Genomic DNA, 14,308 nt, shown 5'->3' on the forward strand with positions numbered 1-14,308 from the left:
GGTCCATAGTTACATGCTTTGATCAAAGTAGTTGGCTAAGAATTGCAATTTGGTTGAATTCTGTTAACAACACAGTACTATTGACCTCTCCTGCCCCCTTTCTTAAAAAAACATAGTTGAGTACACAGTTAAACTGACACTCTCATACATTGCTCTTGACTTTGCAAATTGTTACAAATACTCCAGAAAGTAATTTGATAAAGTAACTGTCCTCTCTGATAGAATAATCTTTACTCTTGGAATCAATCATAATTAAACAACCCAACATATAGATTAAGTTTTGTGTATAAAACTGTCACAATGTCATTTGAAGTAAAGTTTTAGAAATGACCCACCTATCCATATATAAGGGAATAATTATGGATTCATCTCAAATCCTTTATCAAATACACTGGGTTATAATAAAGTGGCTTGTAAATATTATATAGTCACTTAAAAGAATATTTAGGAAAACTTGTAGCAATCTGAAAATGTTGATGGTTTGTATAATGAGGAAATCAGAATACTAAATTAGAAGTGCCTCAAAATTTCCCCTTAGAGGAAGGGAAGATGAGTGAATCAGTGGGAAGAGATAATGCTAAAGTATTAACAGAATTAGTGTTGGAAGAGGTAGTGTGGATATTTTTCTAAACTATTCTATAATGAAGTTATATTATCTTGTAATGAAAATGCATTTATTGAAACTTACCTTTAAAAAAAGAAAACGCATTTAAATAGAAAAGATATGGAAAAATAAATAATTTAAGTAGTCAGTGAAGTCTAATCAACATATCTGCCTGCTCACGTTTTTTTTTTTGAATATTTGAAAACTAAAACATGTGTGTTCCTTTGGTTTCCCTGGTCTTTTCTTCTTCAGTGAATTCATAATCAGAGCTGCTGTTCTGAGTGGATTTTAAAAGTATGGGAACAAGAGATGGTTGAAAACTTAAATTGCCAGAGTAGAAAATGAGGTCATACCTAGTATCTGAGAAAGGACAGTGAATTTCAATGTGAATTTCACTTTTAACTGAAATGTCATTAAACTAGTGTATGTAATTAGGAAATCTCATCTGAAAGGTGATAAGCTTGGTTTTGAAGAGTTTAATAGAAAGATCTCTGATTTTTTTTCCCCCCTTGCAGGATTTGTAGAATCCCATGGCTGCTGAGGGATTGAAATTCCCCATATTAATGCAAATTTTACACCTCCTTCCCAGCAGGATTCTGAATCCTTGCTGGGTAGATTTATTTCTGCCCTGTGCACTGTGGGCAAATGGATTTCTAGTGTCTGTTAAGCCTTTATACTGTGTTTAGTTTGTGGTCTTATATTCCATCATTAGGGTTGTTTTCTTAGGCTTTTTTTTTTTTTAATTACAACTAAATAAGTCCCTTTTATGACTTTAGGGATTGAAAGCAGTATGATTTTTTATACTAATTCGCTTCAAGTTTTGAAATCAGCAAAAGAAGAAAATAAAATCTCTCCTTGAGAGAGATTGAAAGATATTAACTTTACTTTAAAGGTGACAATGAATATGTTTTTCAGCAACTTTGACTCAGTAAATCTGAGGACCTACTATGTGAAAGTATGTCCTGGGGATACCAGGGTAAGTAGGGTCCTTGTCCTCAAAGAACTGACAAGCAGATAAGCCAAGGAGCCAGATAACTACAACAGAAGGCAGAACAGATAAGGTTCCCAAGTCACAAATTAGCATCATCAGGGGTTGGAAAAAGGAGATATCCAGTCTGAGCATGACAAAGAGTTTCATGAAAGAAGCTGTATTTGAAATGCTCTTAGGAGAATTAAGTGGAAATGAAAGTTATTTCAAGCAAAAAGGGAAATATGAGGAACAGCAAATTATCTAGTTCCATTCCGCTAAAATATATGGTGTGATTAAGGAGACAGGCTAGGAAAGTAGGTTGGAGCCATTTAATGAAGCTCATGAAATGCTGGGCTGTGGTAGGGATTAAGTACTAAAGGTTTTGGAACAGAGGAATGATATGATCAAAACTTCGCTTTAGAAATCTTTTGACGTAGAAAGTAGTAATAGCCTGGCAGCCAGCATGCAGACCAATCAGTAGACAATGAGCTCCCTTGAGAGGTAAAGGGGCTGTTGATGGCCTGTAGTAGAAAAGTGATACAGGGGTATAACCTACCAGAATTAGCAGCCCACATGTATGTCAGCGTTGAGGGGAGAAGGATGAGTCAGAGCTGTTTCTGAGGTTTTAAGCCTGGATAATTAGGAGGGTGGTGATACTATGTCTAGAAATGGGAAAGTTGGGGGAGAAACTTATTTGGAGTTAAATTTAGGCATCTTTTTAAAATATATATATATTTTTATTGAATTCGGAGAGGAAGGGAAAGGGAGATAGAAACATCAATGATGAGAGAGAATCATTGATTGGCTGCCTCTTGCACACCCCCTACTGGGGATCGAGCCCACAACCCAGGCATGTGCCCTCGACTGGAATCAAACCTGGGACCCTTCAGTCCGCAGGCCAATGCTCTATCCACTAAGCCAAACCAGCTAGGGCAAATTTAGGCATCTTAAGTTTGAAATACTAGCAGTGCATTCCAGCTGAAGATGGCTAATAGGCAGAGGATGGCTCTTAAAAAAAAAAAAAAAAACACCAGAGAGCTATTTGGGAATCAAGGCATGGACATGACATTGATGATAATGCCTAAAGAGCCTCCTTATTCTGGGTAAATCTGCCCATCAATTGTGTGGTAGAGGAGGGGGTTAACAGGCTCTGCTTGGGTCCATACTTAGAGTAGGAGGAGAAAGTGGAGGAGCTCAGAACTTGATTATAGCTTATCCCAAGACTGTGGCCAAAGACTATTCAAACTTTTGGGGGCCTCTCTCAAATACAAGTCTTGTAAGGCAGAGATTTTTTTGTTGTTTTATTTGCTACTATATCTCTAATACATAAAACAATGTCTGGAATTGTAGGCACTTGATAATTGTTTGAATGAATGAATGGATCTATCAAATGAGCATAAATTAAATCAGATTTTTGCTTAAAATATAGATTTTTACTTAATCTCCCATGAAAAATAAATTTGAAACTTTTCTTCCTACTTGTTTTCTATTTCTACAAAGAGCTATTCTGCCTCACTTGGTAGCCAGAACAAGGTTGGATTGTATGCTTAAGGGAAAAGGTTTAAAAAAACACAGCAGGTTCTTGCTGCAAAATAAGTTCAGGCATTTGTGTTAGTTCTCCATCACAATGAGAATTTTCAGGGAGAAATTACTTTGCTGGTTGTAGGTATATTGACTGAGTACTCTTTGGTTCCTAGGTACACTAATAGAAAGATTTTTTTTTTAAATATATTTTATTGATTTTTTACAGAGAGGAAGAGAGAGAGGAATAGAGAGTCAGAAACATTGATGAGAGAGAGACATTGATCAGCTGCCTCCTGCACGCCCCCTACTGGGGATGTGCCCGCAACCCAGGTACATGCCCTTGACGGGAATTGAACCCGGGACCCTTCAGTCCGCAGGCCGACGCTCTATCCACTGAGCCAAACCAGTCAGGGCAAAAGATTTTTTTTTAAAAAAAACTATTTTAATATCAGATGCTTAAGAACATTTTTTGAACATTCATTTTACCCAGCTAGAAAACTAATTAAATCATGAGGTTGGATAGAATAAATATTCCTGAAAGCTAGATCCAGTCAGAAAGATCCCAGTGGGTTACATGGAATAACCTCTGCCTGGTATAGGAAAATATGTTAAACACTAGAGGCCCGGTTCACGGATTTGTGCACCAGTGGGGTCCCTCAGCTTGGCCTGTGGGATTGGGCCAAAACTGGCTCTCTGACATCCCCTGAGGGGTCCCGGATTTTGAGAGGGCACAGGCCAGGCCGAGGGATCCCACCAGTGTATGATCGGGGCCAGGGAGGGACGCAGGAGGTTAGCCAGCTGGGGAGGGACCATGGGAGGACGTGTCTGGCCTGTCTTGCTCAGTCCCGATTGGCCGGACCCCAGCAGCAAGCTAACCTACCGGTTGGAGCGTCTGCCCCCTGGTGGTCAGTGCACGTCATAGCAACGGGTCAACCGGTTGACTGTCTGCCCCCTGGTGGTCAGTGCATGCCACAGCAAGCGGTTGAGTGGCCTTAGCATATAATTAGCATATTGCACTTTGATTGGTTGAACAGCCGACCGGATGATCAGACACTTAGCATATTAGGCTTTTATTATATAGGATAGAATATTGCATTAACTAGCCCAGCCAAGCATGGCTCAGTGGTTGAGCATCAACCTATGAACCAGGAGATCACGGTTCAATTCCCAGTCAGGGCATATGCCCGGATTGCATGCTCAGTCCCCAGTGTGTGGTGTGCAGGAGGCAGCTGACCAATGATTCTTTCTCATCATTGATGTTTCTCTCTCTCCCTCTCCCTTCCTCTCTGAAATCAATAAAAAAATATTTTTTAAAAATATTGCATTCATTAGGATGTACAGGCTTCCTGCTCTTTCAGAACTTTAAGCATTTTCATCATTTCCTTAATAGAAGGAGCTTAATAGAAGGAAGTTTTTATTTTTGTTAATGTATTTAACCTTGCCAACTTTTTTTCATTTCATATCTAAGGTTTATTATATTCCCAAAATTTATTAAGGGGCTTTTTTTTTTCTTTACCATTCTTCCTGCCCCATTCTTTCTTTCTCAGCTTACCCCCACTACATTATAAAAAATTTTTATCTTGGAAGTGTGGTAAGAGAGAATATATAATCTAGTGTATTTGTTGCTAACCTTTGGTACTGTTCAGTCTCTATTCTTGTTTATTATAGTTGAAGACTATAAAATGAGGTCTAGAAGACTGGCAAGGGAGGCCAAAATGTTCTGTATAGGTGGCAACTTTTAACATATTTTGGGAGCAGTAAAGTGAAATAGATAAAATTATTTGTGAATGTAATAAAAATTTTTCAAAATAGCTTTATATAAAGAATAGGATTGAGAGATTTGTTTGCTACACAGGAGAAATATGTTTTGCCTGCCTTTTGCTTCAGAACAGTAACTTTGTCTCCAATAAGAATTTGAGCCCTAGGCAGTTTGGCTCATTGGATAGAGTGTCAGCCTGCCGAATGAAGGGCCCGGGTTCCATTCTGGTCAAGGGCACATGCCCGGGCTGCTGGCTCAGTCCCCAGTGGGGGGTGTTCAGGAGGCAGCCGATCAGTGATTCTCTCTCATCATTGACATTTCTATCTCATCTCTCTCTCCTTCCTCTCTAAAATAAATTTTAAAATATATTTTTAAAAAGTTAATGTTCAGCCCTAACCGGTTTGGCTCGGTGGATAGAGCGTCGGCCTGCGGACTGAAAGGTCCCAGGTTCGATTCCGGCCAAGGGCATGTACCTTGGTTGCGGGCACATCCCCAGTAGGAGGTGTGCAGGAGGCAGCTGATTGATGTTTCTCTCTCATCAGTGTTTCTAACTCTCTGTCCCTCTTCCTTCCTCTCTGTAAAAAACCAATAAAATATATTAAAAAAAAAAAGTTAATGTTCATGGGTCAACACTCAACCAACTGAGCTATACCAGCTGGGCTTTGAGTGATCTTAAGAGGGAAGGTTTTACGTGCCGATTTCCTCTTGGCTTCCTTAGCATAACTATGCCTGTGCTGATTAGGCCAAATCATCACCCTTATGTACACAGCATTGCCTAGAATACCTTTCAGGGGAAGGTACACTAGCAGAATACTGCAGTTATTGATATCCCCTGGTTTCATCTAGCTCCTAGGCACTCAGTTGCTTTCTAAAACTGGCAAATGACCCTTTCTACTACATCAACTTTTAGATATCAATCCAAGCCCTTAAATTCCAGAAAAGAATAGGCATAGAGTTTGGCATTATGGTGAAAGGTAATTTCCGAAGTAATAGTCCCATGTTCACATTCACTTGGTTTTGTTGCTTTCAGAGGTTATAGAAGACTTTGGAAGGCAATAATATGGTGCAATGATTTTTCCCTTTGTCACAATGGAAGCATTTATGAAGCAATCGGGAATGTTAGTACAAATAATATATTACATTCCATCCATGAAAACAACAACAATAAAAATGTCCACATCTAATAAGAAAGACTAACAATTATTCCAAACTTCACCTAGCAATGGTATATACTTAATTTCTTAGCAATCGGGAATGTTACCATTAACTTTCTCTCTTTATGGATAGAAATAGAGTGTCTTTTAGCCCTTTGAAAAATGTCTTTCTATTTTGATTTAGACAAAAATCTTAATTCTTCCAACAACTAGTTTAGCTAGAATGAATATAAGTAAGTACACAGCCCTGTGAATTGGATGGTGATATCAGACCAGACTTCTGATCAGGAATTTCTTTCCGTATGCCTCATTCACATGAATCAGAAGAATATCATACTTATTGCTTTAGACCACACAATGTTTGTTTTGATAAAATGATCAATAAAACAAAATCTATGCAAAAAAAAATAGAATTTTTTCAATTTTATCTGCTTTATCAGTGGTTGAGCGTCATCCTATGAACCAGGAGGTCACGGTTCGATTCCCAGTCAGGGCACATGCCCAGGTTGTGGGCTCAATCCCCAGCGTGGGGCGCGCAGGAGGCAGCCGATCAATGATTCTCTCATCATTGATGTTTCTATCTCTCTCCCCCTCTCCCTTCCTCTCTCTAAAATTAATAAAAACATTTAAAAAATAAAAGGCAAAACGGAGCATTCATGAGAGAAGTAATTGCATTGAACATAGAACTCAAAACAACACCCAATGGCTTATAAATGTCTTGATATTTTTTAAGCATTTAAATTTTTTGAGAACTGACAGTTCTGTATAGTAGTTTAGAAGCTTAAGTATTCTTCATTATTACAAAAAAATAAAAAAGTTATAGAGAGCACTGAAGAAGCTATCACTAATAGATATTAGAGATATTACTTATAATATTAGAAGAACAGATTTATCCCCAAAGCTCTAGTAGTGAGAATAAATGAAACTAAGTTCTCTGAGGGTATGGATACTGCCAATAAGTTATATAAAATAGTTGATTGTGTTATAAACCAGTCTTATTTTGGAAAATGAAACATCTAAACCTCTGTTGATAGAAATCATTAGAGGAGGGTAGGTATATTTTGGGTAGCTTTTGATTCTCTCGAATGTGACTAGCAGTATAAAACTAAATCCCTCTTTTATGTGAGTATGTAACAAGCAAATTAATACAGCTGCCTTCTTACAGAATATGCTCATTCCCTGAGGAACATCAGAAATCATGGCCAGGCTCTAGCTGGTTTTGCTCAGTGGATAGAGCATCAGACTGCGGACTGAAGGGTCCCTGGTTCGATTCCAGTCAAGGGTACATGCCCAGGTTGTGAGTTCAGGAGGCAGCCAGTCAGTGATTCTCTCTCACCATTGATGTTTCTATCTCTCTGTCTCTCTCCCTCTCTGAATCAATAAAAAATATATATTTAAAAAAAAAGAAATAATGGCCAGGATCCTTTATAATGCTGTTACCCATATGACTTCATGTTCCATTAACAAAGAAGATGAGTAAGTTATAGCTGGTATGTGAGGCTTTAAAAAAAATAATAAAAGCCTTTTGGTGACTTATAGGTTAGCTTTAACTCTTGACAACAGAAAGGGGAGAGTGAACATGGAGCCTTAAACCACTACTTTGTCAGTCTTCCTTTGCTTTTTTATAGAATACAACATTTATAGCTTTGAACATTTCTAAGATTTATAGAATTCTTATTGGTTTCATGCAGAGCAGCAATATCATATCTCAACCCCTGCTGCTGTTTACAGCAGCAGCAATTAAAATTTGAATCCTTATCCCTCATTGCAGCCTCTCCAACTCCTCATTTTTCATTTTTGTAGAGCCTTAGGACTGATACAGCTCAGCATCATGATGTTAACATCTCCTCAGCCATCTGGCACAGGGGAAGAGGCACCTAAACAGATTGTTCAGAACAAAAATCACATATGAGCAAGATCAAAATACTGTGAAATCTAAAAAGCAGGTGAAGAGAATCTGAATGATACCAAAGGTGAATGCAGAACCCAAAAGGGTTTGAATGAAAAGCCTTCATTTTGCTGGGAAAAGATCTTGTCTTTAGCTTTCTAGGAGAAATAATTAATAGTGGAATAATTCATATCTAACTAAACTTTTTCTAATTCCAAACTAGAGACTGTTAACTAAAGGAATCAGGAAAACACTGTCGCCTTATTCCCCCCCTGCCCCACACACACCACCATTTTATATTCTTGACGTGTGAACCTGCTTTTAAAGAGTTGCTTTGTTCATTCTTTTAGCTAAGAAAGCATGTTCCAGCCACTGCCACTGCCACTGCTCATTTTGTCTGGGTTGAAGTCTCATGGAGGTTTGTGTTGAGAGTAGTAGGCTCCCTATTTAAGAAAAGGCATATTATCTTGATTCCTAATGCTAGGAATTTTCTGTATTGACTGTTGTCTATTTAGATTGTTCTTTAGTCAGTGAAATGGTTTATAATATGATTGTTCCTTTGTTCAACAGTCTTAACATTCTGAATTTGGTCTGCTTAGTGGCTACTGAAATTTTACTAATAGGGAAGCTAAAAGATGATGATTTCAGCTTTTGATTTATTTATTTTTTCCTCCTTTGGTGATTTTTTTTTTTTTTTCTGTGACTGGGTGAGAATGATGAGTTCAACTAGACTGTCAATAGACTGTCATGTATTGGCTCATTAGGCTGAAATGAATGTAGTCAAGCTAACTTTTCCCCAGTGCTTTGCAGCAGTTGTTAATTTAAAATCCAAAACAAAAACAAACCCTCAGGAACACTAATGTACTTGATTGTGTTATTGCTTGCTGTTGCTTCACCTTTCCTTCCCTATCTTGCTCTCATGCTTCCTAATGCCTGAGCAGACTGCATCATCAGAGCGCCGAGGAGAATGGGAAATCCAGCCCAGCCGGCAGACCAATACCTCGTACCTGACGTCTCACTTGGCTGCAGACCGCCATGGGGGATCAGTGCAGGTACTTACTGCCTTTATTGCCTTTCCCTGGCCTTCCCAGCTTGGCTGGTAGAATGTTGGCTTGCTTCTGAAACTCAGGTTCCTTTAGAATGGAAACTTATAGCAAGGTTGAGGGTGCTTGCATAGGTAACTGAATATCTGTGTACTGATTTTCTGCCTATGTGTACTTTTAAGAGTCACTTGTTAAGATGATTGCTGGTTATTGTCATTGACTAAGGAACGTCTATATGGTTTCTGATACTGATTTCTGCTTAAACTAGTTCTATAACTTGGATCCACTAATGATAAACCATAAAAATAATGTCAAGGTCGAAGTTCATTAGTGTCAAGTTGATGAAGTGTAAAGACTTGAAATGTATAAAATTAAGTATTTTGGGGGTAGAGGACTGCATATGTAGCTCATTCTATGATAATATGTGCCTTAGTACATAACCTGAGGATGTTAATTAGTCCAAGTCAGCTGTTTCTGAGTCAGTGCCCTCGCAGTTGGGCTATTTATTTTTCCTCCTGGAATACATGTGGTCTTGGAGAATTATTTCTGACTTCATTTGGACTGTTTTGAATCTCTATTCTCTCTAGTACTTAAGAAGTACTTGTATCTGTAACTTTCCTTATGTCACTGTATTAATAATCTTTTTTTTGCATAAATAACTTTTAAACAATTTATACAAAAATAATTCCTCATAATGTAAAATGTAACAAAACCAAACAAAATATGTCAAGATGGCAGATGTGTTGTGTGGTCCACTTAATGTTGACACCAAAACCCCAGAGTTGCAAGGAATGAGGTGTCCAGAACAAAACACCATCACAAAAAAACAGTTAAACTCCTAAGCTCATGCTTCAGTAAGAGAATGTCTCCAAAGTTCATCCTCCTCTCCAACAGAAATGTCTTCTTGGTAAAGGCCGCCTTAGAAATGGTCCAGAAAGCAGTGCAGTTACTCTTTATAATAACCCAAATGTCTGGCTCACTCATCCCCAAAACGGGTGGTGGAACGGCATTGCCTTCGCAAGACTTGCAAAATGGAATCGTTCCGTGGTCTGTTGTTCCAAGTTCCAAATTGAAAATAAAAGCCCTAGTTTCTGTAGTAATAATCTTAACAAAAATATTTGTCTCATATTAAGTGATACCACCAATTAGGGCACACAAATGAACCCAGAGCTACCAAATAGAAATTCTTATAAAGGGGTAGATAAACCTTTTGCACATAGAAATGCATCTTGATAGGCTTGATTGTCTAGAACAGTGGTCTCAAACCACGGCTCGTGAGCCACATGCAGCTCACGAGCCGCGGTTTGCTGCTCTGTTGACTAATGAGTTTGCCAACCACTGGTCTAGAATATGCTTTTATATGGAGTTGATTCACTAAAGCAGGACACAGGAAATTAGGAGACAGCTTTGGCCCTCTTAAATCCTCATAGGAACATTTAGGTTAAAATGATGGATTAAAAACACAGATATACTCTCACTTCTCCTGAACACACTAACAGAATGATAAAGCAATTTTTTAAAGGCATAAATTCATCTAAAAACTGAGAAAACCGAAGAGGAGGCAACAGCAATAAAATGTTAGAAGCTGGAAAGCAGATGGGCAGTTATTAAATGGCTTAGGATTCTCAAGAAAACTGAATCCTGTGCCAGGAGAGGGGAAAGCTGAGAACATATTTACACTGGGGAATCCCCAGAAGGCTCAGAAGTTGGCCTTCTGTAAGGGGGACGTGGGTGTGGAGGGGCATGTGCTAATATAATGAAGACTGGTTATAAGTCTGTTTTAGAAGCCAGGGATTCTAGGTGCTCTTCTCCTCCCTCAGCAAAGACCAAATATGTATTCCTTTATGTGTTATTCAAAGATTTATTCTTTAAAAAGGCAAAATAAAGGGTCTCTGGATTTGGGGGTATTAGGCACATCTGGGGGCAGAATACCAGCCTGATAAAAAATAGAGATTTAATGAATATATGCATACTGACTACCTGATTTCCCCTTTGAGTCCTTCAGAATGCTGAGAGCCAGGTGTAGACCTTCCAGGCAGGAGATGGAGTTGGCTCTGAGGAATATGACCAGCCCAAAAGAAAACATCTGAGCATATTAATGAAATGGCTTCCCTACTGAAATGGCCCAGCCAAGTCATTCTGCAGTGAGATCCATATTTTACAAGTCCCACCCCTGTACTCAAAGTGCCAGTTAACTTTGTAATCTCCCACTTTTACATATGAGCAGATAATCAAGGATTATCCAACTTCTGAGGAAAGCCTTTAATGTGATAGAGACCAAAGCAAACAATAGCAAAAAACAAAAAATACACCTTATTATTAATATCCTCAAAAACAAAAGATACTGCAACTGTGAAGCAAGGACAGGATGCTATTTTTAAAAGAAATATTCTCAGAGCAAACAAAAAAGCTCTTGGAAATTAAAAACATAATAAACAAAAAATTTATATTCAGTAGTTTAGAAGATAAAGTTGTGAGGAATTCTCCCAGAAAGTAGAGCAAAGAGACAGAGAGGTGAAAATAGCAGAAAACAATAAAAGATTTAAAGAGAGTCCAAGAGGTCCAACTTCTATATAATGGGAGTTGCAGAGTGAATGAGAACAGAGAAAGTGGAGGGGAGGAAATAATTAACAAAATAACTTCCCAGAATTCATAGACTTGTTTCCAGATCAAAAGGGCGCCACAGGTTGCCCACCATAAATGGATGACAGAACCATACCAAGGTACATCATTGTGAAATTTCAGAACACCAAGGACAAAAGAGGAAATCCTTCAAGCTTCCAGAAAAACAGTCATATGCAGAGAAAGGATCAGGCTTTAGTATAGCTTCAAATTTCTGAATGGCAATACTGGAAGCTAGAAACCAAAGAATGATGCCTTTAGAATACTGAGGGGGAAATTATTTTCAACCTAGAATTCTGTACTCAGCCAGTCTGATTGGAAGCCTATGTAATAAAGAGGGAATATGCTAATTGACCCTCACGCCATCACAAAGATGGCGGCACCCAGAGCCAATAAGGAGAGAATATGCTAATTGACTGCCACACCCTCAAAGATGGCGCCGCCCATAGCCAATAAGGAGGGAATATGCTAATTGAATGCCACGCCCTCAAAGATGGCGGTGTCCACAGCCAATAAGGAGGGAATATGCTAATTGAATGCCACGCCCTCAAAGATGGCGGCACCCTCAGCCAGTAAGGAGGGAATATGCTAATTGACTGCCACTCCCTCAAAGATGGCAGCGCCCAGTCCCTTCAGCCCCGCCAGGGCAGCAGGCACGTGGCAAGGCCAGCTGAGGCACAGGCAAGCCTCGGATGGTGGCTGCCCAGCTGCCCAGGGACGCCTGAGGCTCAAGTAACCAGGGCCGGCCGAGGCTTGCGCTGCTGGCAGTGGCAGCAGCAGAGGTGTGATGGGGGCGTCACCTTCCCCTGATTGCTGGGTCGCCTCCCGCCCCTGAGGGCTCCCGGACTGTGAGAGGGGGCAGGCCAGGCTGAGAGACCCCCCCCCCTCCAGTGCATGAATTTTCATGCACCAGGCCTCTAGTATAGAATAAAGATGTTTGCAGAAATTTGTGGTCTCAAAATTTTTACTTCTCATGCACCCATTTTTATGAAGCTACATGAGGATGTGTATTATGATAGTGAGTAGACCAAGAAAGAGGAATAAATACATGGGATCCAGGAAATAAGAGATCTAACATAGACCTAGCTGGTTTGGCTCAGTGAATAGAGTGTTGGTCTGTGGACCAAAGGGTCCCAGGTTCACTTCTGGTCAAGGGCAGGTACCTTGGTTTTAGGCTCCTCCCCTGCCTGGGCCCTGGTCAGGGCACACGCAGGAGGCAATCAATCAATGTGTTTCTCTCACATCGATATTTCTCTCTGTCTTTCCCTCTCTCTTGCACTGTCTCTAAAATCAATGGAAAAATATCCTCAGGTGGGGCTTAAAAAAATATGTATATGTATAGCATATGTATATATGCTATATATATATATATACACATACACATATATATATATGGCTAATATGCTAAGAGTCCGATTGTCTGACCGGTCGCTATGACGCGCACTAACCACCAGGGGGCAGACGCTCAACCAGGAGCTGCCATGATGCCCACTGGCCATTTACAGAGAAACGGCACTGCGGACCTGGCACCACAAAGCAACACTTGGCTTCCCCCAAGTGGGACACAGGCCCCACCACCACCCTGGAGCAACAGCCCACCAAATCACAGCCAACACTGTTGAGACCCCATGGCGCAAAATGCGGCCCCCAGCCCAGCCTAGCCTGGAAACGGTGGTTGTGGGCGCTGGATAATGACATCACGTAGCAACGCTCAGCTTCCTCTCCCTAGCAACAGGCCATTTAACAATAAACAGCACCCTGGACCTGGCGCCCACAAACAATGCCTGGCTTCCCCCAAGTGGGACACAGGCCCTGCCACCACCCTGGAGCGACACCCCACCCAAATCACAGCCGATGCTGCTAAGACCCCCTGGCGCAAAATGCAGTCCACAGCCCCAGCCCAGAAGTGGTGGCTGTGGGCACCATGTAATGACGTCACGTAGCAATGCCTGGCTTCCTCTCCCTATCGATGACTAGCCTCCTTGCAGTTTCTTCAGCCCAGGAACACAACTTGCTTTATAGCCAGGTGGAAACATTTTACACTTTAACCAAATGTCTGTGAAGCGTTTTCCCGTGCCTCATCTCATTTGATCCTCACAAAAGTCCTGGAGTAGGTAGATAAGAGACTCAGTGGAATCCTATTTCTTTTCATTAGCCAGAAAACGGAGATTTAGAAAGCTTAGAAACTTGACCCAACTGAAAAGAAGTAAGAAATGGTGGACCTTGAAAATGACTTCAGGTTTTCACACTGCTTAGAATATAGTCAAAACACTGCTGTAGTTAGATATTTTACCCTTTGCTCTCCTTGTGTGATCTACAATAATAATCTGCTTCATGTTGATATTTACTGCTGTGTTGCTGACAGTTACCTGAAGAGAAGTTGGGTGCTTCACTGGGCTGGAAAAAGTTTAGCTAAATCAGAAAGCAGGTCTAATTAAGCAAGTTTATTCTATATATATAAGGCTAAATTGATTCGCGTATGTGTCGATAAATATAAAGCTCTTGCTGGCACCAATCACACGTGTGTTTTGATCTGTCATTTTCGATGATGAATTTGGTTGACACTTCTATATAGAGAAAGGGCAAATAGCGATATTAAAATATTTCTTCTAGCCCTGGCTGGTTTTGCTCAGTGGGTAGAGTGTTGGACTGCGGACTGGAAGGTCCCGGGTTCGATTCCAGTCAAGGGCACATGCTCTGGTTGCGGGCTCGATCCCCAGTGGAGGGCGTGCAGGAGGCAGCCG

The 14,308-nt window shown here is 40.3% G+C and overlaps 1 protein-coding gene across 4 annotated transcripts in view; it reads left to right on the top strand.

Moving 5' to 3' along the window:
- The window catches only part of CSNK1G1 (casein kinase 1 gamma 1), a gene marked incomplete at its 3' end in the record, with an annotated part of 153,377 nt that overhangs the window by 122,441 nt on the left and 16,628 nt on the right, over positions 1–14,308 (top strand). For all 4 annotated transcript variants that reach the window (XM_080687149.1, XM_080687150.1, XM_080687148.1 and 1 more), the window contains exon 11: positions 8,841–8,951. In XM_080687149.1, the coding sequence (XP_080543275.1) occupies positions 8,841–8,951 (111 nt within the window). The remainder of the gene's footprint in view (positions 1–8,840; positions 8,952–14,308) is intronic.

This window comes from Plecotus auritus (assembly GCF_963455305.1).
Source record: "Plecotus auritus genome assembly, chromosome: 1".
Lineage (NCBI taxonomy): Eukaryota > Metazoa > Chordata > Mammalia > Chiroptera > Vespertilionidae > Plecotus > Plecotus auritus.